The sequence below is a fragment of the Mastigoproctus giganteus genome, chromosome 11 (assembly GCF_048544385.1).
Source record: "Mastigoproctus giganteus isolate SK-2022 chromosome 11, ASM4854438v1, whole genome shotgun sequence".
Taxonomy (NCBI): Eukaryota; Metazoa; Arthropoda; class Arachnida; order Uropygi; family Thelyphonidae; genus Mastigoproctus; species Mastigoproctus giganteus.
The window spans coordinates 33,262,166-33,289,257 of NC_143585.1; the positions used below are offsets into that span (position 1 = coordinate 33,262,166).

General features: G+C 36.6%; 1 protein-coding gene across 1 annotated transcript in view; it reads right to left on the bottom strand.

Moving 5' to 3' along the window:
* The window catches only part of trbd (ubiquitin thioesterase trabid), a 203,313-nt gene that overhangs the window by 133,093 nt on the left and 43,128 nt on the right, over positions 1 to 27,092 (bottom strand). The window contains exon 2 of the mRNA XM_090385535.1: positions 24,373 to 24,581. Coding sequence (XP_090241661.1) covers positions 24,373 to 24,519 — 147 coding nt within the window. The 5' untranslated portion in view covers positions 24,520 to 24,581. The remainder of the gene's footprint in view (positions 1 to 24,372; positions 24,582 to 27,092) is intronic.

Below are 27,092 nucleotides of genomic sequence, written 5' to 3' on the forward strand. Positions count from 1 at the left end.
GATAACTCCAAATGTTGATTCCAGAACTAGGAGCCATAAACTGAAATTAAGAGGAAATAGGTTTAAGACTAGATTGTAGGAAGCTTTCTTTTAGTCAGGAAGTGTTATTTACTGTAAGCTACTCTGTAATATAATCAAATGAATCAAATGAATATAAAACACCATTATGCCTGGTATTTGTGGATTATGAAAAGGCGTTTGACTCCATACAGCATAAGGCAATGTTTCGGGCACTGGAAAGACAAGGCATAGATACTCCATATATTATGATTTTGAAGAAAATATATGAGAGTGCTACATCCTTTATTAGACTAGACAAAGACAGTAGGAAATTTAAAATCGAGAAAGGAGTTCGACAAGGAGACACAATATCTCCGAAGCTGTTTACTGCTGCCCTTGAGGAAGCTTTCAGAAGATTAGACTGGTCGCAGAAAGGAGTCAATGTGAACGGAGAGTACCTAAACCGTTTACGATTTGCAGATGACATTGTGGTCATAAGCCACGATCCCAAAGAATTAGAGGAAAATCTTAATCAGTTATGCACAGTTAGTAAGGATTTTGGACTAAAGATGAATATGGCTAAAACAAAAGTAATGATGAACAAGTATGCCACGGAAAGGGAAATAATGATTGAAGGAGCAGTAATTGAAAAGGTGGAGTCATATACTTATCTGGGACAAGTTATTAGCTGTAATAATGATAAATGGCTGGAAGTCAAGAGAAGAATAAATTTTGGATGGATAGCATTCAGGAAATATAGTCACATACTGAAGAGCAATATCCCAGTTTGTCTGAAACGTAAAATAATGAATCAATGTATACTCCCCACCATGACTTATGGAAGTGAAACTTGGGCACTCACCAAAAGAATGGAAGAGAAGCTAAGAACTACACAGCGAAGAATGGAACGAATTATATTGGGAATCAGACTGTTAGATAAGAAGAGAAACACATGGATTAGGCAGCAAACTCAAGTAAAGGACATTCTTATCAAAACTAAAGAACTAAAATGGTCTTGGGCAGGACACATAGCTAGAAGACATGATGACAGATGGACTAAGAAAATAACAGATTGGTACCCAAGAGGAGCTAGAAGAAAACCTGGAAGACAAAGGCGGAGATGGATAGATGAAAGTCATGAGTTTTTGAGTAGTAAATGGATGGCCAGTGCTCAAAACAGAAGGAACTGGAAAGTTGCTGGAGAGGCCTTCATCCTGCAGTGGATTGAAAATGGCTGATGATGATGATGACTCTGTAATAGTTTATGATGACACTTGGGGGAAATTCAAAGGTCAGATGGACCTTTGAATTTCAATTTGGAAAACACACAGTAGTTTTTTTGTTTCATTTTATTCATTTGAATTATTTATTGTTATTATTATTTTTGTTTTGCCTGCAAAAAAGGCTTCCTTTCATTACATGGCTAATGCACATATTGTGTACTTGGTTTCCGTGCCAAGTTAAATTTTTCTGATTCACCCTATGATTACTGGCCAATTGAATAGCCATCTCATTTTTTTTTTTTAAATCTAAATTTGCCACTTATCACTGTCATATACTGTATCAACAAAAAAAAAATAAAATAAAGTCTTTAGTTATCCAAGTGGGGTGTGTGTGTGTGTGTGTGTGTGTGTGTGTGTGTGTGTGTGTGTGTGTGTGTGTGTGTGTGTGTGTGTGTGTGTGTGTGTGTGTGTGTGTGTGTGTGTGTTTAATGGTGCACAAGCTGCTGTGGCTATAATGCGCCTATTCATAGCAATGTTATAAATAATAATTAATATGAAGCCAGCTCAATTTCATTTCAGCTCAGAAACTATTTATATTCGATCATAAATTCCAATTTCTTTCAAAAAAACACTAAAGTTCAATAATGTTTGCCTCCTCTCCAATGATATGAGGCACCTCCGTAGCCAGGTGGGAAGGAGCAGCAGTGCGTAGTACACGCTTCTTGATTAGACTGGGGTTCGAGCCAGTAACCACCAAATACGGAGGATGCAGAAAGGTCCGGGAATGACCACCGCATATCCCAGAGCAATATGGCCTTAGTTGCTAATGCTCCTAAAGACCAAATAACAAACAAACAACAACCAATGATATGGTTTAATGTCATCGATTCTCGGAGATTAGCCAGAGAAAGAAATATTGAAGTTCGATGTTGTTAACATGCACAGTCAATCAAAATATGTTTGACTCTTACCAAGTGATATATTTTGCTTCAATTTTCTGTTCATAAGCCATGGATATCAATCCATTATCACATTTTACCATCAACTATCAATTTATCCCTCTCTCACCTATTAACTGTCACTAAAATAAATTCAAAGAAATAAAAAGCATATCTCTGAAACGGGGTAATGCTATTTATATTGCCTCCATTCCCTCCAACAGTTTATCTACATCTTCCTTGAATTTATTTAAGCTACCAACTTCCACAACAACAGATGGAAGTTTGTTCCAGCAATCAACTGCCCACTTGCTAAAGGCAAACTTCTGCACATCTATTTTTCAACTGTCTTTCCTCAATTTGAATTTATACCCCTTGAAAATATTAATGTCATACATTATGTAATATGTGGTAAAGTCAAGTTATTAAAAAGCATATGTATTGCTATAAATCAGGAGTGGCCAACTTAATTTGTGATGCAATCTACTTTTTTCTTCAAAACGTGCGCGATCTACCATCTCAAGAATTTCATTGCACATGGTTAAAAAAGTTAATTAACACATTGAAAAATGTTCATTATAAAATAGGTGCCTCCGTAGCCAGGTGGGAAGGAGCAGCAGTGCGTAGCACACGCTTCTTGATTAGACCGGGGTTCGAGCCCGTCACCACCAAATACCGAGGATGCGGAAAGATCAGGGAATGACCAATGCATATCCCGGAGCAATATGGCCTTAGTTGCTAATGCTCCAAAAAAAAAAAAACAAACAAACAAATCTTTATAAATTTTAAAATTAAATACAATTCAGAATTCTTATTTTAAATTCATACGTATTTAAATTTTGAATTTATGTGAAGTTTGTGTCTTAATGTCATCTGCTGCCAGGCTTTCAAAATCGCTATGATAAAGCGAACTGTAAAGAATCTTCTGTATGCAAGTCCGTAAGAGTAGAGCGATTCTGTCTTTTTTTGTTTCAAATACGAAAAGGCCAATTCACATAGATATGTGGAACCAAAACACAAATTTAAAAATTCACTGCATTTTTTTACACAGTTGGGTACTTTTCTCAGCAAACATATTTCCAAAAGTCTTTTTCTGATGATCTGGCTTTTAGGAAGATATCATTTCGCAATGTAATAATTTCATTTTCAAGTAATATTTTCTCCATGTGAAAAATCTCAGCAATTTTTTCTACAATTTGTTTTGTATCTAAGTCGACATTAAATGTATAAGAAATATATTGAACAATGTCTTCAATTGTTTTAAAATCAATGAATCTGGTTTCAAAACCATCAACAACTTCCTTAATTTCAGAAACATATTTCTCATAATTAAATTCAAAAACAGGATTTTTTGCAAATGATCGTGCATATTTGCAAAATGATCGAATTTTTTTTCTTTGAGCTCCTTAGCTATTGCCAAAAGTTGATATTTATATGCAGAAATACTACTAATCATGTCACCCACAGTTTTATTTTTTCCTTATAATTCCAAATTCAGATCACTTAATTTACTGGTAAAATCTGCCAAAAAAGCCAGATCACACAACCACTCCGTATCTTGTAGCTGGCTGCTGATAATCATCTTCCCTTTGATCAACAAATTTTTTTAATTTCTTTCAGCAAATTTCGAAATCTCTGTAGAAACTTACTCTGACCCGGCCACCTCACATCTGTGTGTAATATCAGATCTGGTTCATTTTCATCGAGTCGCATTTTGAAATGTCTCCTTTGAAGAGATTGTCCTCTAATGGAATTCACGATTTCAGAAGCTATGTCCATAACACTTTTAGTATTTAATCTTTTGCTGGCCAATACTTGTTGGTGGATGATATAGTGGTAACTCAAAATATCTGGGAATTCATCATCCTTTTGGTACAATGTGATGAATCAGTTAAGATGCACTGCCATTGCTTTAGCTCCATCTGTTGTTACTGATAGAGCTTAAATAGTGGTAATTTAATTTTTTTCAATAAAATTTTTTAATGCGTTAAATATATCAAGACCTCTAGTTCTTTCAATGAAACTATACCAGCAGTTCTTCTCGGTGTTAGAATCATCAAAAACGAGCAACTGAGCTGTATCACTGACGTCTGTACATTCATCCAGTTGTAAAGAAAAGGATACATAATTAGCAATATGAGTATGCAATTGTTCAGTCACATTTTTACCTCATTTTTTTGATGTGCTGGCTGCATCACGGTATTTCGAGATAATTGCAGATCTTGAAGAGCACTTTTAATTTCATTTTTGTTCTTATAATTTTCAAAAAAAGAATGTTATTTCTAAAAATGTGTCCTTGATGAATTGACCATCAGAAAATTCACTTGCACATATCACAAATAATGTTTTCTGCACTGTATCATTACCATAGCCATCTTCTTGCAAAGAAGTGGTTTGCATTTTTTTGCAAACAGATGACCCACTTTAAATGATGCTACAGTTACTGCTGTAGATTGTAAGTTTAGGTTTGCAAAGAAATTTTGTTGTGCAAATAATCTGGATTTAAGTTATTTTATTTTTTCTAAGGTCACTCTATTAGGCGGAAAATCCGATTGGTATTTACCATGAAATGCGTTGAAGTGCCTTTCTAAATTTCCTTTTTTTTGGTTATAGCCATGGAAGCATTGAAAACATGTTTCTTTTATCATTAAAAAAAGTATTCTAGTTCCCACTCTTGATGAAAATTATACATTTTACTCTTTTTCGTAGTATTCATTTTAAATCAAAGGGTATTAAATTAACGTATAAGTACTGTCCAGTTATTAATATTAAGTAAGCTAAATAAGAATTCAACACACACTATGCTCTCCACAATGTAACTGCGCAAATTTTCACTAGACAAGCATAGTGGTTGCGCGGCGACAAGAGTAGTCACGTGGTTCTATGGATTTTGATAAGCTTATGCAGTGGGGCACATAATAATGACAACATTTAGATTTTGACTAATCTATTTTTTATATATATTTAACATTCATCGTGATCGACCGAAATTAAAGCAGTGATCAACTGGTAGATCGCAATCGACTTGTTGGCCACCCTTGCTATAAATTATAGTTTATAAGCCTCTTCTAATATTGATTAGACTGCAACAAAACTATGTAGAAACATCCAAGTATCTCCTATATCAATAATAAAACAATGGCAGCAAAATTCAAACATTCTTATCGATACAACACAATGACGGCAGAAGCCAACTGTAGTTTTTTAAGCAATTACAAGGCCCAAGTAAAGAACAACTGTGCCAATTAATCAAGGAATTACACATAAATACTACACTACTAATTTTAAATCAATAAATAAAGTTCCACTTAGCAGATCCTGAAAAAACTTCTCGTGCAGTTCATCTAGTTCATTTTACAGAACATATAGTGGTGCAGTTGCTCCAGGTCCCTAAAATCATGCAGGGAAGTGGGAGGGGGGGGTAATTATCAGAGTTAGTTGAAGTAAAAAACTTTTCAGCATGTTATTTTTTTTTTTTACTGTAAATACTGGTCTTTCTGCTTACTGTGCTTTAATCTTTTATTTCCATTTCCCAATCTGTTCACATCCCATACATATCTAAAAAACTCTGCAAGCTTGCTCATGTGTAAAACATTAGAAAAGGCCTCTAAAAATATGTGCACCTGGGCCAAGGACTACCTAAACCAGGCTCTTCTCACTACAAATATCTTTCCAATGTAAGTTGAAGAGATGTTTTATGGTGAGCAATTGAGTTGTATCCATCCAAGTGCCTGTGTCATGTTTTCGACGTGTTTGCATGTAGACACTTGGATAGATAAATGTCACTGTATTAACAATTTTAATTTATTTTTACACTAATGAACTATATAACATATTAAACATATTAGAGAATGAGAGCTTTGCTTTGTTCAGTAATATGGTGTACAGCTTAACTGTTAAAACATACTGCTTCATGTTATAAATGATTTATGTATTCTAACACTAAAATTATTGCATTACAGGTCGTTCTCAACTTTACGAGTTAATTTGTTCCTAGCGCACGCTCATAAAGCGAAAACTCGGAAAGCGGGAATTTATTTCCCATAGACAATGTTAAAAATAGGGGTTACGTTAGCAACGATGAAATTAGTTAGCTAATTAGTTTATGTTTAAACAATGATTGAGTTATCCAAAGAAATGAAAACATAGCCCATAAAATCAAGCAAATTATAATAATAAAGAAATTATTTATGACTTACAAATGTTAAAGAATGTTTATTCTTCATCATCATCATCGACTAAATGCACATTCGTTGATCACTCATTATTGGCTCAGCACTCGTTAGTTTGTTGCACAAGCAGTTTTCTTCAGAAATGCCTCAAGAGGTGTTCATTTCCAAGATAATCTTCTCTTTTCTTTATAAATTTCAATAGCATGCATAAACATTTTTTAACGGAACGCACAAATTGCAACTAACACAATTTGCGCAGAGGAACAAGTTTACGAAGCTTAAATAAAAAAAAAAAAAAAGGACGAAGAGAAGATTCTGAAAATTTATTTATGTTTTTTATGCAATTGAATATTTCAGTAAAGGACAAACACATTTCACCATAATAACGTAAAAACCCACACAATTCCAGCTATCGGTATTTTCACAAATGCGATAACACAGAGTTTACTACCCATTTATAATTGCTTGCGGTAACAGAAAAGCCCGATAAACTGGAAAGTGCAAATTGTTTTTATTATTTTATGGTCATGACCTCCAGAAACGTGCTTTAGAAAAATATCACAAAGCCTTTCCAAATTGGTTCTTATAACAGAACATATGATAACGATGAAAGTGTAGTGCGTTTAATGATTTGAATTGGTAACTAATACAACTTACGCTATAAAAACGACCTTTTAGGGAGTTATATAGCGAAAATTTGAACTTCCAAGGTCATGGAATGAATTACCAAAAAACAATGTGTTATTGGGTTCACGTTACAATATTTTCACAATACGATGGTAAGGGATTAATATCGTAAATTGGGGTACGTTGCATTGTATCGCTACGACGTGGTTTGAAATGCATTATTTATGAATGTTTAACATTCATTTTTTTTAAATTAATGTTTATATTTTCAATTTTGTTGATACTTGATTAAAAAAAAAAAACTCGTAAACCCAGGAACTCGTAAAGCAAAAACTCATAAAGGGAGAATTGCTTGTATGTGCTATAAACTACATAGCACAACAAAACAAGAGCTTTGTTCTGTTCAGTGCTTTATAATTCATTAGTGCTGGTATAAATTACTGTTCTCATTATGATAAACAATGTATTTTAATCATCAGTTTACATTTTTCACATGTCAGTGAGCAAATACACCAAAAATGCAGATACAGGTCATGGTATTTGACTTGATTGAAGTGTTAGAACAAGTATTTATGACTGCTTTTACTACTGCATGAATATTTGTGAATTACAAAAGATCAGTTTGTATCTGCTCTAACTCTCCTGGTGTTCAGCAAAGTTGTGATGATGTATTCCATTCTTAAAGATCCAGTGCTACCGCTATGCTCACTTTTTATGCCCTTCTAGTGTTATTGCACAAGATTTAAATCAGATGAACAGGTGGTACATGCAATAAGCACAAAAGGTGAATCTTTTCCTGTGAAGATGCTGAAAATAAGTTGAAACATATATATAACAATTTTTCGCATGCCAGAAGAAAAATACTGACAAAATTCAGTAAATGGCTTTATTGATATAATAAGAATTCAACATAACTAGGTTTATAATGCCAACTTAGTTGCTGAAAAATTTTGTACACATTTATACTAGTGTTTTTCATCATTAGTTGTGGGTGACAGGCCATAAAATAAATTTGTCACAAGACTAAACAGTAATTTTCAGAAATTCGAGGCATTTTATAGGGAAATGCATGTTGAGAAAAATGTATCATGAAGGGGCCGATAAGATTATCATCGTCTACTCAATGAGAGCATGTGCCACCCCAACTCCACTCAAATGCTAGATGATAACAGGAGTCGGCATTTCATTCTGCGGCGCCTCCGTAGCCAGGTGGGAAGGAGCAGCAGTGCGTAGCACACGCTTCTTGATTAGACCGGGGTTCGAGCCCGTCACCACCAAATACGGAGGATGCGGAAAGGTCAGGGACTGACCACCGCATATCCCGGAGCAATATGGCCTTAGTTGCTAATGCTCCTAAAAACCAAACAACAACAACATTTCATTCTGAGTAACATGTCCCATTCAATGCACAACTAGATGAAAATCTATCAACACATTTACTGCTTCTTCAATATAGCAGTGTTACTAGTATTAGTAGCGGAAAATGATGCAAGAAAGAAAGCTTATATGACATTAAACAAAAAAAAAAAAAACTTCCAACATCACCTATCCATCCCTTCAACAGTTTGTCTAGTTCTCTGAATTATTCAACCTACTCATATTCACAACAGCATATGGAAGTTTGTTCTAACAAATTAGCCACTGCCCAAAGGTAAACTCCATATCTATACTGCAACCATTGTTTCTCAATTTGAATTTATGACCTGTAACATGTGTAGTCTAAGCAAGAAAAATAATGCCACCAGCACTGAGCTTACTCAATTATTTCAAAGCCTTAAACACCTCAATCAAACACCCAGCAGGTGCCTAGTTGCCATTCCAGCAGACTTACATCCTTCCTAAAATGAGGCCACCAGACCAGTATCAGTATTCAAGATGCAGCTGATCCATTGCACTGTACAATGGGGTAATCACCTCCTTATCCCTGCTACAAAAATTTCTGTATATTATTGACAAAACACCATTTACTCTCCTGGCAATCTGTCTACATTACTCTCAAAGAACTTCATATTTGACTGCACAGTTATTCCCAGGTGTTTTTCATTTTCCACTGCTGCCCTGGGTGTGGTACCACATAGTTCATACATTAATCTGGGATTACTACTACTACCACCACCACCCATACACAGTACCTTGCATTTGTCAGTTAAACTTCAGTTGCCATTTCTCAGGCCATCTGCCTAATTTTTATAGTTCTTGTTACAGTAGCATACCTCAATTATTGTCATTAACCATCCTTCCAACCTTTGTATCATCTGCTAATTTGGACATTAAGCCTGATATACTTTCATCAACATCATTCATAAATATAGAAAATAATGGGCCCAGAACTGAACACTAGCAGACTCTGCTGATAACATTAGTCCACAAAGAGCTGTATCCATTGATAACCATGCTCTGTCTTCTCTAACTCAACCATACCTTTATCCATAGCAGTAACATGCCCTTAATGCTACACTGAACAAATCTGTACAGTAATCTTATGTGCAACAGTATCAAAAGCTTTTCTGAAATCCAAACACATGATCATCTTCCTCACTGTTCCAACTAAGGATGGGTCATGTGGATCAAAGCCTTCCATCTTTTTTTTTACATTCCCAGATCTTGCCTTCTATCATTCTCTCCCACTCAATTCCCTTTATTTCCACATCTTCTCTAATCTGACCTCTCCAGCTCTTCCTAGGTCTTCCTCTCGGCCTCTTCTTGTCCATTTTCATCTCAAACATTCTTCTTGGTAATCTGTCCAAGTTCATTCTCTTCATGTGTCCAAACATTAGCAAACATGATGTCATCATCTTCTCCCTCAGACTTTCTATTCCCAAATTCATTCTTATGTCAGTATTTCTCATTTTATCTCTTCTAGTTTTGTTGAATAATCCTTAGCACCTTCATTTCCGTTGCTTGGATTCTGCTAGAATTCTTTTTATTCATCCTCCATTTCCATTCGTCTTTTTCATTGCTTCTTTTACTTCATTAAGACCAACTTTTGGGCTCTCTTCTCCCACTGTGGATTCTGCCCTTCTTACACCATCTTCCTTCATATTGGCCTTAGCATTAAGCAGGGTTGCAAAATAGTCCTGCCACTGTTTCCTGATTTCCTTCTCATCCAAGTGCATGATATCAAAATTATACTTTGCATCCAGTTCCTCTATTATTGTTTCCAATCAGATTGATCAGAAAAGATTATCCCTTTAAAAATCCATGCTGTGACTACAGTATAACAGCATTCATGTCTAGATGTTCGTGCATTACTTCTTTAACCAGAGACTCCATTATTTTTTCCTGGACCAGAAGTTAAGCTAGCAGTCTGTAATTATTCATGTGACCCTTTGATCCCCCTTTCTTGTTTGTGGATACATTCACATATCTCAGCTCCACAGTGGCTTCCTCTGAATCCAAAGATGCACTCATAATTATGGCTAAGGGTTTGCTTACCTCCTTTTCTGTCTCCCTTAATATAATTAGATAGACCCCATCCACCTCAGTTGCCTTTTTTATGTTTAGCTTCAACGTGTCTTCTTTTCTCTCAGTTATCACAAAATCTTTTACCTTGCTGTTAGAAAATGATAAAGATCTGTCATCCCTTCTCAAATAATTCCTCCTGTGTGAATGCAAACGGAAAATGCCTATTCGTTTTGTCAGCAACTATCAAGTGCGCTGTGATTAATTCCCTTCCTTCTGGTGTTTATATAAGTAAAGAAGTCTTTGTTGTTTTTCTTTGCATCCTTTGCCAAAGATTTCTCATTATCTGCCTTAGCTTGCCTAACCACTTTTATGTCTTGATTGCAGACCCGTTTATATCTACCGAGGCTACTGTATCACATGATAATTTATATGCATCTCATGCATTTTTTCTTCTCTTCCTCGAGTCTCATTATTTCACCTGATATTCATTTAGGTCTAAATCCTGAACAGTATTTCTCAGTTAGTATAAAAGCCTAGTAGCTTCTATGTTTACCTCCCTGAATGCTTCCCACTTAGAATTTGCTGCTGGTAACATCATCGGTTGATCCCACTGTATAGAATTCAAAAACTATCTGAGTATTGTAGTCACCTTTACAAAAGTTCTTCCTTTTGCCCTTGACAGCAGTTACAGCTTTAAGCAAATTCCACATCAATACACTATGATCATTATCTGCTAGTGGGTTTTATATCTGCAGATTCTTAAAACTAAAAATAAATGCACACGGTTTACACCTTGTGCATTTGGCTATGGATTGGCAATTCACTATAAGAATATCAGTGATATATCACCGTATTTTTCTGTAGTAGTAAAAAACTACAGAAGTAGTGTGAATGGCATCAATTTAATTGTATCTCATATTGTGACTACCTCCATGAGTTACCACGCATTGCACTACCTCAAATAAGTAACGTTTCATCAATGGAGAAGACTATTGTTACTTATTCTCAGGGGGTTGGTGGGCGGGTAGGTATCCCGGTTTGCAATCATGCCAACCCAGTTGTGAAGTATAACTCCACAATATGAGAGAGCCAGGTGGTGTGCATTGTAATAATACTAAAAAGAATAAACGTACAAGGCATAATAGGCTACAGTTGGCAGAATTGCAACACTGATTGCTTCTTGTAAACTGAATACAATTTACAAGAACCCACATACAAAATGTTTTTCCGATGGCTGTTGGTCTTATCCCTCTTCTATCAACTACCTCTCAAGTCACCTCATTAACATATTTGCTGCCATCTATATTTGAGAGAGCACAATAAATGTGCCATGAGTTTTGTTTTGGAATGATGAGAACAACAATATTCTACATTCCAAAAATTTGTAAATAATGATGATAGAAAAGTAAAAGTCTGGAATTCATAGCTAAAATTTAACACTTAATTTTTGGGCTGTAAATTAGAACAAAACAAAGTTTTATCGAAATTTTATTCTACGTATGTAACCTAAACACAAGCAAGAAACAAATAACAATGTGTATCAAGCTATAAACAGAAACAAATCAATGACGATAACAGCCAGGGTTCAATCAGCATGCCAACAGAATCAAGCAGTCCATTACACATGCCTTTACCTTTACACCACTTACATATTGACCACTTAAGAATGACTGCCTATATGCATTATGACACAGCATGAGTATGCAGGTATATATACCTTTTAATAATAGACATTTTTAAATTTATATTTTCAAAAATCAGTATGGGGGCTGTGTCCTTTAAATAAAATTACATATGAAGTGTATTTATGCAAGCCAAAATTGAAGAAATTCACTGAAATTCAGATACAGAGGTTGAAGAAACTGAATTAAATAATAGATATACTGTGTTATAATTAAAATGCTTCACTTTCAGCTAACAGTAGGCAGAAAACTGTTAACAGTATAAAGATAAAAAGTTTGGAATGGAAACTACCTAACAAATCTGATTCTCGGGTTGGACGTCAGCCAGTGTAGATGTATAGCACATTGCAGCATTTGATTGTATACAGAGGCTGTGCATTTCGGAACCTCATAGCAGGTTAGTTTTTGGAACAGTTTTGAGGGTTTTTTTTTTTTTTTTTTTTAAATTTAATACACTAAACTGTACTTAATATATAGTTTGAATTCCTATAGTCACATAGGTTAGTTTATTTTTGTATTTAAATAAATATTTAAAGCTAAGGCTTAATATTCTTATTGATATTTTGGTGGGAACTTAACTTTCCCAGTTCTTAAATTTTAACTTCACTAGTGGTTGGAGTTTTGTTAACAGTTTAAATTCTGTAATAATTTATTAATTTAAATTCTGTAATATATTGTAAATTTAAATTTTTTAAAATATTTGGAATACTCTAATTTTCAAATAGCCTTTGTTATCGATATTTTGGCAGGAACTTTGTAACTTTTGCTCAGTAGCTTAAATTTAACTTATGTAGTGGTTAAAGTTATGTCAACAGTTTAATCCTGTAATAATTTGGTAATCTAAATTCTGTAATATATTGTAAAGCTAAATTTTATAACCTTTCTAAAGTTCAGATTTTTCCTTAATAATGGTTGCTACAAGATCCACTTATAATGCAAAGTCCAAGGACATTGTGGAAATGCCTGCAGGCATTTCAAGTGTGAATCACTGAGTTCATCATTTGTACAGCCTGTGACATGTATTCTAAGATTGGTATAGCTCAATTGACGATTCTTTTCTTTGCACCCGATGTAAGGAGTATACCAATCTGAAAATCAGAACTTCAGAACTTAACAAATTCTTGAGCCACTAAAGAAATGAGTGCTTGCCCTAGAAACAAATATATTAGGGAGCTCACCATGGGTTCAAGTATCTCGTGACCTGTCAAGTGATATACCCCCGATTCGGGTCCCAGATAAGAATAGTCAAGCACATGCCACTCTGGTTGAGGGCAATCTAGTTTTATTGGGAGATTCTATTGTCAGGAGCAACAATCGATGATGTTACCAACAGATTGTCAAATTTTATGGGGGCTAAAAGAGCATTATTATTCACGTGGGGACTAACGATATTAAACAAACACGACCTGACTATTTGTTGGATAAATACAGAACCATGCTGAAAAAATGCCATGAGTTAGGTCAGAATGTGTGTATGTCTCTGCAATTCTGCCCACACACAATAGGAAGGGCTATATGTTGAAAGCTTTGTGGATTAACTCAAGACTTGAGGAAATCTTCTGCAAGACTCTAGGTGTGGTAATTTTTATCTGCTTGGCCCACACTTGTAGGTAAAAGGAATCTATTTTGTAGAGGTATTCATTTAAACAAAGGTTGTGCAAAGATTTTTTGCTACTATCATTGAAAATACCTTAAGGGTTCAGGGAAACTGAATAGTTAGGGGAGGAGATTGGTAATATAGACACACATTTATCTGATGATATGAATCAAAGTAATGCTTGCACTCATCTCAAGAATTCTTCTTTGTTGCCTCAACAGCTGATGTTAGCAAGATGTTCTGAGGGAAGCAATGTTTCAAATGAGCAGGATGATACAGATAGGGGAACAAGCCAAACTAACTTCAGGGGATGAGTCAGGAAAGCAAATGTTCAGAAGTAATGTCAGCAGCATTGTCAATAAAATGGCTGAACTTGAACTCCTATTTAGAACAACTAATGCTGATATAATCGGGATAACAGAAATATGGTGCAACGCAGAAATTAGAGATGAGTTCCACTATGGTGTGTATAATGCATTTAGGAAAGATAGGGAAGATGGAAAGGGTGGAGTCATCCCCTTATCAAAAGCAGTCTGAGTGAGGAAAGAGCTTTTGCTGAGACCGAAGTTACATCTCTCAGCATAGAATCTGTGTAGTATGAGTTAGTTGAGACAGAAAGGTAAATGAGAGTGGAAGTATTCTACAGACCAGAAGATTGTGAAGAGTATATGATGAGAGATTCTACATGCAGATGGAATATGCAAGCAACTGTAAATGTCTTATTATGGATGACTTCAATCTGTCCCATACTGATTGGAATAAGTGGAAGGAAAACTTACCTTGGGATAAAATTTTTTAAAATAAATCGTTATTTCTACCAGCATCGTCGAGAAAATACTAGGAATGAGAATATTCTTGAACTCATCATTACTCAAGAACCAGATGGCAGCACTCAAAACACAAGAACCGTTGGCAGGTAGTGAACACACAGTCATCGATTGGAAGATGAAGAAAGATATTGCAGTAGTTAAAGGTAAAGACATGAATTTTAATTTCAGAAGAGGACTTTGACAGTTAAAAACACTATATGGAATCTAATAATGGGCAGAATGCAGAGTACAGGAGAACACCTTTGAACTATGGAATTTGCATCATATGCCTCAACTAATGCTAATTAGCATTAGTTGAGGCATGTGATGCAAGAAAGCAAGCTTATACAGCATCTGCTAAAAAAAAAAAAAAAAAAAAACCTTCCATTTCACCCAACAAGTCACTCTGAATGATTGTTTAGTTCAGCCTTAAATTTATTTAATCTATCAACTTCCACAACAACAAATGGAAGTCTATTCCAGCAATCACCTACCTGCTGGCTAAATGCAGCAGGTAGGTGATTACTGGAACAGACTGCTGGCTAAAGGCAAACTTCCACACATCTATTCTACAACTGTCCTTCCTCAATTTGAATATATGTAGCCTCAGGTTTTTAATCTAAGCAAGGGAAGTATCCCGTCAGCATACAGTCTGCTCAAACAATGCAAGGAATCTCAATCAAATCATCTTGCAGTTGCCTAGTCTCCAAATACTGCAACTTGGAGAACTTAAGCCTCTCTTGGTAAAAGCACACCTTTGTTCCTTTCACAAATCTTTTTGCCCTTCTCTATACTCGTTCTAGAAACTCTACATCCTTACTAAAATGAAGCCTCCAGACCTGTATGCAGTACTCAAGGGTGGCCTGACCACTGCCTTATACAAAGGGATAATCACCGTCCTTGTCTCTGCTAGCAAAATTCCTATATATCATTGACAAAACTCCATGACCTACTCTGGCGGCCCATCTGCACTACTCAGAGATCTTCATATCTGACTTCATAATTACCCCCAGGTCTTTTTCATTCTCTACCTCCCTGAGTGTAGTACCACACAGTTGGTATGTTTCACTTGGGTTAATGCTACCCATATGCAGTACTTTGCATTTGTCAATGTTCAACTTCAGTTGCCACTTCTCAGCCCATCTGCTTAACTTTTCTAGATCCTGCTGCAGTAGCATACTCTCTTTACTGTCATTAACAACGCTGCCACCCTTGGTATCATTTGCAAACTAGGACATTCAGCCTGATATACCTTCATTGATATCATTGATAAATATACAAAACAACAATGGGCCCAACACCGAACCCTGGGGTACTCCACTAATAACATTAGTCCAGGTAGAACAGTGTCCATTTATTACCACTATGCCGTCTCCCACTCAACCATCCCTTTATTCATTGCAGAAACTTGCCCTTAATGCCATACTGCTCCAATTTGTACAGAAGTCTTCCATGTGCAATAGTATCAAAAGCTTTACTGAAACTGAAGTATATGATATCAAAATTATTTTTTGCATCCAGTTTCTTTTTGATCACATCGTAGTATCCAATCAAACTGGTCAGACAAGACTTCCCCTTAACAAACCCATACTTTGTCTGAACTATTGCTGTAGTCTTGTCTAGGTGATCCTGCATCACTTCTTTAACCAGTGACTCCATTATTTTCCCCGGAACAGAAGTTAAATTTACAGGTCTATAATTATTTGTGTCACCCTTTGAACTCCTTTTGTGAATTGGGATACATCTGCACATTTCCAGTTCATGGGGATCCCCCCCCCCCGAATCTAAGGAGGCACTAATAATTATGGTTAAGGGTTTGCTTACTTCCCTCGCTGCCTCCTTCAATATAACTGGATAGATTCCATTTGTCCTAGGTACCTTTTTTTTTATGTTTAACTTCAACAAATTCTCCTCCACTTTGCTCTCAGTTATTACAAAATCATTTAACTCCCTGTTAGAGTTTAATAAACTTCTGTCCTCCCATTCCTTATGTGTGAATGCAAAATACTCATTCAGTTTGTCAGCTATCTGAGCAGGATCATCAACAGTCGAACCACCAACATCAAGTGGACCAATCTGATTTATCCCCTTCCTTCTAGAGTTTACATAAGTAAAGAAGTCTCGGCTAAGGTAAAGAAAGCCCACACGAGAAGCATGCAAAAGTTCGATGAAATTTACCAGTAAAAGTACTTTGCCGTAAAGGCATTTGTATTGTTGCTCGCTCAGTAAACAGACTGTGGGTGTTATCAGTCTGGATTGGAGTTAAATACCACGGAACTTGAAACTCTCCAAAAGTGGAGGGGGGGGGGGGGTAACCTGACTTTTTTTTCTTTAGAAACACTAATTGAATTAACTAACTGAATCACTAACAGAGTCGTATTGGAAGTTCTGGCAACGTAAAAAATGTTCGTAACGTAGTTTCACCGGTAAACTTTTTCGAGTTTGCCGTGCTTCTTGTGTGGGCTTCCTTTATCTTTGCCTTTTTTTCCTTAATAAACAATTTATCCACTAGTCCACCAGTGATTCTAAAGAAAAAAGGTCATGTTACCCCCTCCACTTCAGGAGGGTTACAATCTCCCACTGGATTCAATTTCTACTCCTGACCGATAACAACCACTGTATGTTTATTGAATGAGCAACAATACAAATGCCGTTACGGCAAAGTACTTTTACTGGTAAATTTATCGAACTTTAGTGTGCTTCTCATGTGGGCTTTCTTTACCTTCGCCGAAGTCTGTTATTTTTCCTAGCATCCTTTGCCAAAGATTTCTTTTACTGCCTTCGCTTGCCTAACCTTCCTTTGTGACTTCATTACAAACTAGCTTATATCTGACATAGGCTTCTGTATCATCTGATAATTTATACATATCCCACGCATTTTTCTTCTCTGCTTCAAGCCTAATTAGTTCTCTGACATCTATTTAGGTCTAAATCTTGAACTGCATTTCTTAGTTGGCATGAAAAGCCTATTAGCTTCCTAGATCATTTTTTTGAAGGCTTCCCATTTACAATTTGTATTTTTAACATCATCAGTTGATCCAACTATATAGAATTTAAAAACTGTCTGAGACCACAGTAGTCACCTTTTCAAAAACAGAAACCCTTCCCTTTACCCTTGATGGTATTTACATCTTTAAGTAAATCCCACATCAGTACACTGCGATCACTGTCACCTAGTGGTTCCCTTATCTGCAAACATTTAATGCATGAATAATCACTGCTGATAATCAGATCAATAGTATTACTCCCTCTGTTTGCCCCTTGAACATGTTGCTGTAGAAAACAATCCTCCAATAAATCCACAAAAGTCTTGCTAGCATGCGAGTGACCAACCCACAAGTTGCAGTCAATATCTGGAAAGTTAAAATCCCCCATTACAAGACATTGATTTACTGGCCCACTCTATTTCTCTGTACAGCTGCTCATTGTACTCAGAGTCATTTATTTATTTTTTTTTTTTTATGTGAACCCCAAGCACAAGAGGTATTAGAACCTATAGTACTTAGTACCGTGCTTGGGTTGGAGGTTGAGAAGACAAAAGAAGATATTTGTTGACATTGGACTTGAACTTCTGTAGATTGTAATTTTCAGGAAATACGTATGAAGGAAGGTTGTTCCAGAAAACGGCAGTTGAATGAACAAATGAGGAAGATGAAAAGTTGGTTCTGTGGGTTTGAAGTTGATCAGTAAATGGATGTTGGCTGGTGGCGGCATGTGTTCGGACTGTTTTGAAAGAGAAAGCGGGAATTATAGAAGCCAATTCAGAAGAACAGTGCCATGTAAGTATCTGTAGAAGAGGCATGCAGCAGAAACAGTACGTCTATGGGACAGCGAGTGGAGAGACTCTGTTAGAGATGAATCATTAATTAACCTAAATCCCCTCTTCTGAATGGAATCAAGACGCCTGAGAGAGGTTTTGGGGGCACCACCCCAGATGGGGAACAATATTCCATGGCAGGGCAGATTTGTGATTTATACAGAGTGAGCAGCTGTTTGGAAGAAAAGTAACGCCGAGAGCGAAAGAGGAAAACCAAGTTTTTTAGATGCAGAGGAAGCAATATTTGTAATGTGCTTGTGCCAAGAGAGATTAGAAGTCAGGGTAATCCCCAAAAGAGATATATCATTTTGCCTAGAAATCGGAGTGTCACTAAAGATAAGCATAGGAGCAGAAGAATCCTTTTTGCAAGATATAAAACAAGACTGAGTTTTAGAAGGGTTGAAATCAACTAAGTTGTCATTGCCCCCACTGGAGAATTACCTGAAGATTGGTATTTAAGGAATTGGTAGCAGATTTTCGAGAAGTTGAAGCTGATTGAGCAGGACAAGGTTTCTCAAAATGGAAAGTGGAATGCAATGTGCTATCATCAGCAAAACTATGGATAGGAATCCAGTCAATGGAAGAAGGTCATTAATATACAAGAGGAAAATAGTGGGGGGAAAGAACTGAACCTTGGGGGACACCAGCATTAGTGGAGAAGTTATAAGACAGAGAGCCATCTACCATCACCCTCAGTGAGCGATCAGAGAGAAAACCCAATTACAAAAAACAGTTGGCAAACCATAAGATGGAAGCTTGTTTAGAAGACCTTTATGCCAAACACGATCAAAAGCCTTTGAGGTGTCAAGAGCAACTGCTTGTGTTTCACCAAACGTTTCCATTGAATTAGTCCATAAATGGGTAACATAAGCCAGAATATCACCAGTGGATCGACACTGCTGGAATCCATACTACTGACGATCGTTGATCAGATGGAAAGTTTCTAGGTAGTTTAGGAGTTGGCGGTTAATTGATTTCTCCATTACTTTAGAAAGAGTAGAAGTAATTGCAATGGGACGATAATTGGATGGGAGGGATTTGTCACTTTTTAGGAACTGGCTGGATATGAGCAAATTTCCAAGCAGAAGAAAAAACACCTTTGGAATAAGAAAGTGAAAAAAGGCGGCAAAGAATAGGAGTAAGTTCAGGAGCACAGGTTTTGAGAACAAGTGGAGAAATACCATCAAAATCCTTCTGACATCCTTTTGACGGAAGACCACAGGAGGCATTGAATGGAGCGTGTTGGGAACTATAACACACTCCTACTCTCATTTTCCCTTTCCCAATGTTTATGATATGTCACACCAAACTGACTTAACATTGCACTGTCCACCCATGTCAACTGGATGCACTTCCTTAGATTTTATGTGCTTCTTAACTAATAGCATAACCCCTTCCCCCTTCCTGTCCTGTATATAATTTCTGTACACATTGTACTCCCCAAATCCAATTCTGCACTGCTTATATCTGTGTGTCACCATGTCTCTGATATCCCAACAATATATGCCTTTGATATCTTGATCATCACTTCAAATTCATCAAATTTATTTACTATACCTGTAGCATTGGTGTACATGCAAGTATACATGCACCTGTTTCTACTCTTAGTTACCCTAACACAGCCCATGTATTTATTTGTTCCACTACGACTCCCAGCAGTCCTGGAAATCTCCATTGCCTTTCTTTCCAGGCTGCTGCTCATTCTAATAGAAGCAGTGCAAGATTCACTTTCACCTCTGCCAGTGGCTACTGTTAATCTATTCGTCATTTGTCTCCCCCCCAATCTAGCAGTTTTCCGACCCATCTAACATTGCCTTGATAGCATCAGCAAATATTCTTGCACCCTTTCTATTTAAGTGTATCCCACTTGTGCTCAGAATACCTTTAAAGCAAAAGTCAAAAATCACTGAAACCACAAATGCTCATACCACCAAAAAAATATTGCAGCAGGAGGATGCTGAAATGAATGAATGTTGGCACATCACAAACAAAGAAAAAGAGAGGACGGGATAGTTACAGAGAGATGAAAAGTACCGAGCTTACAACAGCTACAAGTTGATTGTAAGAGTAAAACAGAGAAAGGTCAGAGTGGCCAGGGCTGCATATATGAAAACACTGGCTAAGAGAGCAAAGAATGGGGACAAGGAATTTTTCATGTAAAAAGGTAAAGGGCAGCCATTATCAACCCACTGCAGGATGGAAGCCTTCTCAACAATTCATGTTGAGGGAAATGGACCATAATCTGCCACGCTGGTCCAGTGCGGGTTGGCAGATCGACCGTATTCAGCAGTCAGGGGCTTGAACCCCGATCTACTCAAAGAGCGTGTGCTACTGCACTCCCGCTCCTGACCACTCGGCTACGGATTTTTCATGTATGTGAATACAAAGAAGAAAAAAGGGAATCAGATCAGACCCTTGCATACTGGGTATGGGAACATCTTAGCCAACCCAGCTGATGTTGCAGATGACTTTAACAGGTACTTTGCATCTCTCTTTATTGAAGAAAGACCCTTCGTGCTGGGAAGAGGCTGTGAGAAATCAGTGATTTCAAAATTACGACTGTTTATTAAAAAAAAAAAACTTTTGAGCATAAAGGCAAGAGGTGCCCGAAGTTGATGGTATATACCCAGCGATTTTGAGGGGAACTGACAGGGAGCATATGGAACCTTTGACGTTAATTATGAGGGTATCTTTGGACTCTGGAGAGATTCCTTTGAACTGAAGAAGTGCCAACGCATCGGCAATACATAAAGGCAATTCTAAGAGCAAAGCCAGTAACTACAGACTGGTTAGTCTAACTTCAGTGGTAGGGAAAATCTTAGAGGCAATGATTAAGAGTGCAATTCAAGACATTTAAATAAATACGGTATTCTGAATAAAACACAACATTAACGGAAAATCATGTCTAACTAACTTAGTATGCTGTTTTGATACAGTTACTCATGAGCTGGATGCAGGGAACGATTTTAATATAGTTTATTTAGATCTTAGCAAGGCATTTGTCTGTCTCTCATGAGAGGTTACTGTATAAGCTGCACAATGTTGGGATTAATAGAAAAGTTTTAAGATGAATTGCTCGATGGCTGCAGAGCAGAAGGTAGAGGGTTGTGATTAATGGTTATTCTTCATATTGGTGTAAAGTCAGAAGTCGGGAGTCTCCCCAAAGATCAGTTCTTGGACCACTGTTGTTTCTGATTTTCATACATGATATTGATAAATGGAAAGGTGTTATGTCAAAATTTGCAGATTACGTAAAGATTGGCAGAGTCTTTAATGATCAGTACTACCAAACGACGATCCTTAAGGATGACGTGAACAGGCTTTAAGGATGGTCAGAAAAGTAAAATGCAAGGTCTTACACTTGGGGAATAGCAACCCCAAAATAAATTATACACTTTGTGGGGTTGAATTAACAACAGCAGAGGAAGAAAGGGATCTGGGAGTTACATTATGGGCAGATATGATGTTTTCTGAGCAGTGTACACACACACAATCAGGAAAGCCCATGGTGTCCTATCGATGATTTATCAAACATTATCCTGTAGAATAGGGAGGTCATAGTCCCACTATATAAGGCAATTGTGAGACCACATTTAGAATGCAGTGTGCAATTATGGAGGACTTCATGTGATAAAAGACAGAGCTCTTGAAAGAGTCCAAAGATGGGCAAACCATTGAAGAGATTAGCAAAAGGGTGATCCTACAAGGAAGACTAATTATGTGGGCTGTAGGGCTTGTCAACCATTCACCTCAGTGGGGTCCTGACTGAGGTTTATAAGGCTCTGAGAGGGGTTAGTAAAATGAATGAACACGGAATTTTCACTGTTATAAAGAATTCCAGAACTAGGGGCAATAAATTCAAATTACAAGGGAAGAGGTTTAGTCTAGATTGTGGTAAGTTTTCTTTTAGCCAGCAAGTCGTTGATTGCTGGACCAAGTTGCCTTCACAGGTAGTTGAGGCTGAGTTTGAATAAATTCAAAGGTCAACTGGAGTTACTTATGTGAGGAGGGAAGCAAATAATTTGTATTTTCTTAACTACTTTTTTTTTTCCAGGCCAGCACAGCAAAAGCCTGTAGCTTCCTTACTACATGGCTATTACTATTAAATGTGAAAATGGAAAGGGCAAAACAAAAACTGCCACCAAGTAGAAAAAGGCATAGTGTGTGCAACAGAATGTAAATCTATCCTTATCACATCACCACTGTAGATGCTTCTGAGATGATTTAGAAATGGAACTGGTGAATGCATTCAACAGATCTCAAAACAGCAATCCAAACAAAGGAGAGCTACCACTTTGTTGGTAAGGCTATTTTACCAATGCAACTTCATAGCTGCACAAAATTAATACCAACATCTAAAGAAAATAAGAAGAAATTAATAACTAAATTGCAACTCATGGTAGAGGACATCCCTTGTCACAACAGATGTTGTTGAAGATATTGCTGTTGCTGTGGCCAATGGTGCCACACAAAATCAATATTCATCCATTAGCAAAGTCGAATATCACAACAGCTTAATGTTCCTTGGTCAACTGTTAGTAAAGTTTTTCAGTCCATATTTATTAATACCTACAAGATCCATGGTGTAACAAATAGCCTGAACTGATCCACATAAAGAAAAAAGTGTAATAACCTCTATGGTTTCTAGATGGAGATTAATGACAAGGAACATCTTGTTGACAAATGAAACACATTTCCAATTAAGTGGCAGGTGTGTGGAAATCATCATTTGTTGACAATACCTTGAGATGGTGTTTTCCCCAGGACCTATCGAATGGGTGCACACTGCCCGACTAAAATTTAAGCGATTCTTGAGGTACCATATGGTACTGCTCACTGATCTTGATCAATATTAATTCAAACATACTATGCAATAGAGGTCAATGCGACAGGAGCACATAATGTTAAATTATGCAATTAATTTTTTTTCTGGATCGCTTAAGTGACATTTATAAATAACAGAAAATTTTATAATATTGAGAAATATTACACTTCCACACCCAGCTACTTCATAATGCCACCCAGCTGGCAAAATTTTCTGGGGAGAACACTGATGATGATTCCCCCACACTTGACATAATTGTTAGGTTTGGGAGAATCATCACCTCAAGGTACTGTCAACTAAGTATCCTCCACCGTCTACTATTTGGTGTGGGTTTCCAGAAATTTTGTAATTCGACAATTTTTATTTGAGAGATTCAAGTTTGCAGTCCACAGAAGAGTATCCTGACACCCAAGCATTACTGCAATCTTCTCCTTTATCATGTGACTCCTACTTCTTAAGGGGCATATTTGGAAACAAATATTTTCATGCAGGACAAGTTTCCTCCACAAAGGTCAACCAGTAATTCAGCTTCATCATAACACATTCAAATATGCCCACATCATTTCAAGTCACCTCAACCTCTAGAATGCAATCCTCGTGACTTTTGGTTGTGGGGGGATATCTCAAAACTGGGGGGGGGGTATCAAAAATTTATACAATATCTGACCAATCTGAAAGAAAGCATTGCAAGGTGTCTGGCTGTAAAGCAAAATTTTTTTAAAAAATAATACTTAAAACATTTGTGTAAACAGTTTCAGTTTTTCTAAGTTTTACAGACATCTATATTTCTTAAAAAAACACTCCAGATATCACACATACTATCCAGAAACTTTCTCAAAAATGGATTACTGATGCCTTTATGACTCCTATCCATTTCAATTGTCAATATTCTCCAGATCTGTTAATGCTGAGGACCTGCCTTGGGATGAATGGTCACATTACTTTCTGCCTTTCATTTGTGATGATTTCAGGTGTCCCACTTTTTCTGCTATCTGGAAAATGGACAGCCCACTATATGACAACCTACTATGAACCTCTTATAAAGGGATTTGGGCCATTTTGTCCCATTTACATATATGCAAAACTTCTAACTTTTTGCATTCTATTTTTAACTGATGCCAGATGGCAGCACCAGTTAAAAATAGAATGTAATTTATCCACCTGTCATATGACATCTGGAATTAACCATTACTTCTCATAAGTAAGGTGTCCCAATACGTGCTGAAGAAAAGTGTATATCTATCTAAAAAAATATAAAAATCATTATGAAAAAATACCTTATAAATGTCCCTTTCTTGATTAGAAGCTTCTTCACAAATGAGAGTTGGTGGTCGTAATGATAAGCAAATAGTACACTTCTGAGATTTTGGCCAATTTTCATACGTGCAGTATTGGCAAACCCACTTTCCTCCGTTTTGGCTCATGGTATTTTTGAACCAAGGCCTTAGGGATAGTTAAATTAACAAGAAGCTTGTCAATTAACCATCTGAAATGTAGAAAGAGAAAATTAATTTGCATAACTTGAGACCAATCAGTTAAAAATTGCAAAAACTTATTTCTGAAATTTATAATAACCTTATCATTAAATATAACATAAAGAAATAAAATATAATTGAAAGAGCAGGAAATGACAGTTACATCTAAAAATTTGTTCAGCTTGAATACATAAACAGTATCACTTGAGTGCCTAAAATTTGCTCTTTTATATTTTATGGAATGAAAGATATGGAATGAAAGATAATCTTAAGTGGAATAAAAAGAATAAAAATTCAGGGCTAAAAGCCTCAGACTACGGAAAAACCTACAGACATATAAGTTAGTGCAAACGCATCAGGTCTTTAAGTAGAAGTTAACCAAAGTTAATTAAAATGGTATCGTTTCGTTACCTCTCATATCCTGATATACAATCTCTCGTATTCATATGAGATATTGTATATCACAATATCTCATATATATATCACGGTATCTCATATGAATATGAGATATTGTGATATACAATATGCATATCACAATATGAGATGTAATGAAATAATGCAATTATAAATGACTTTCGTTAATTTATTACATGTAGACGATACATTTGCGCTAACTTATGTCTGTTGAATAAAAACATAAAGTGGCAAGTCTGCAGTGAAGGTTGAAAATATCATAAGGATATCATGAGATGTAACTGCACTGCATCACCTTTTTTTATACATTTCCAAGGACCTTTAATTAAAAAAATTTAAGTTATTAACAGGAGTTTAGTATGAGAGACAGTGTAAATATTGATTTATATATGATAATAATACTGTACTGTTCGACAGTACAGTATTATTATAATCTCACAGAACTCTCAGAGTAGTAGTAGTAGTGGCACGTGATGCAAGAAGGCAAGCGTATGCAGCATCAGCCAAAAAAACATAATAAATAAAATAAAATTCACACAACAATTCCCTCTGAATGTTTGTCCAGTTCCTCCTTAAATTTATTTAACCCATCAACTTTTACAACAACAGATGGAAGTTTGTTCCAGCAATTAACCACAAACTGGCTAAAGGCAAATTTCCACACATCTATTCTACATTTGTCTTTTCTCAATTTGAATTTATACCCGCTTAGGTTCGTAATCTGAGCAAGTGGAAGAATCCCATCAGAATTCAGCATGCTCGACCCATTCAAGGCCCTATACATCTCAATCTGATCTCGCAGGTGCCTAAGAATCCAGCCACTGCAATTTGCAAAACTTAAGCCTCGCTTGGTAAGAGTATCCCTTCATTCCCCTCACCAATCTTGTTGCCCTTCTCTGTACACACTCAAGCAAATCTACATCCTTCCTAAAATGAGGCCTCCAGACCTGTACGCAGTATTCAAGGCGTGGCCTGACCATTGCCTTATACAGAGGGACAATCACCTTTTCCCTACTAGCAAAATTCCTGTATATCATTGACAAAACCCCATCACCTGCCCTGGCAGCCTGTCTGCATTGCTCAGAAAACTTCCTATCTGACTGCACAATTACTCCCAGGTCTTTTTCTTTTTCTACCACCTTAAGTATAGTACCACACAGTTGGTACGTTCCTTTGGGGTTACTTCTACACATATGCAGTACTTTGCATTTGTCAATGTTAAACTTCATTTGCAACTTCTCAGCCCACCTTCCCAAATTTTCTAGATCCTGCCAATGTTTATATCATCTGCAAACTTTGACACTAAGCCTGATATACCTTCATCAATATCATTGATAAATATACAAAACAACAGTGGACCTAACACTGAACCCTGTGCATCTCCACTAATAACATTCAATCAGTTCATCTCGCAGGTGCCTAGTATCCAGCCACTGCAAGCATTGATTACCACCCTGTCTTCTCCCACTCAACCATCCTTTTATCCATTGTAGCAACTTACCCTTAATACCATTCTGCTCCAATTTGTATAGTAGTCTTCCATGTGCAACAGTGTCAAAAGCTTTCCTGAAATCCAAGTATATGATATCAAAATAATTTTTTGCATCCAGTTCCTTTGTAACCACATCATAATATTCAATCAAATTTTTCAAACAAGGCTTTCCCTTAACAAACTCATGCTGTGTCTGAATTATTGCTGCAGTCTTGTCTAGATGATCCTGCAATGCATCTTTAACCAGTGACTCCATTATTTTACCCGGAACAGAAATAAAACTAACTGGTTTTGTAATTACTCGTGTCACCCTTCTATCCCCACTTTGTGAATTGGGGATACATTTGCACATCTCCAGACTATGGGGGACCTCCCCTGAGTCCAAGGATGCTCTCATAATTATGGCTAAGGGTTTTCTTACTTCCTTTGCTGCCTCCTTTAATATAACTGGATAGATCCTCCCATTCACCCTAGGTGCCTTTCTTATATAAGGATTGTAGACATTTGGAATGAAAATTAGTATTACTAAAAGTTGTGGTGGAAGGAAGCCCCAAGATTTTAAAGCACTAATAAAACAACAATAACAAAAAAAAAAAAAAAAAAAAATTGCTATGCC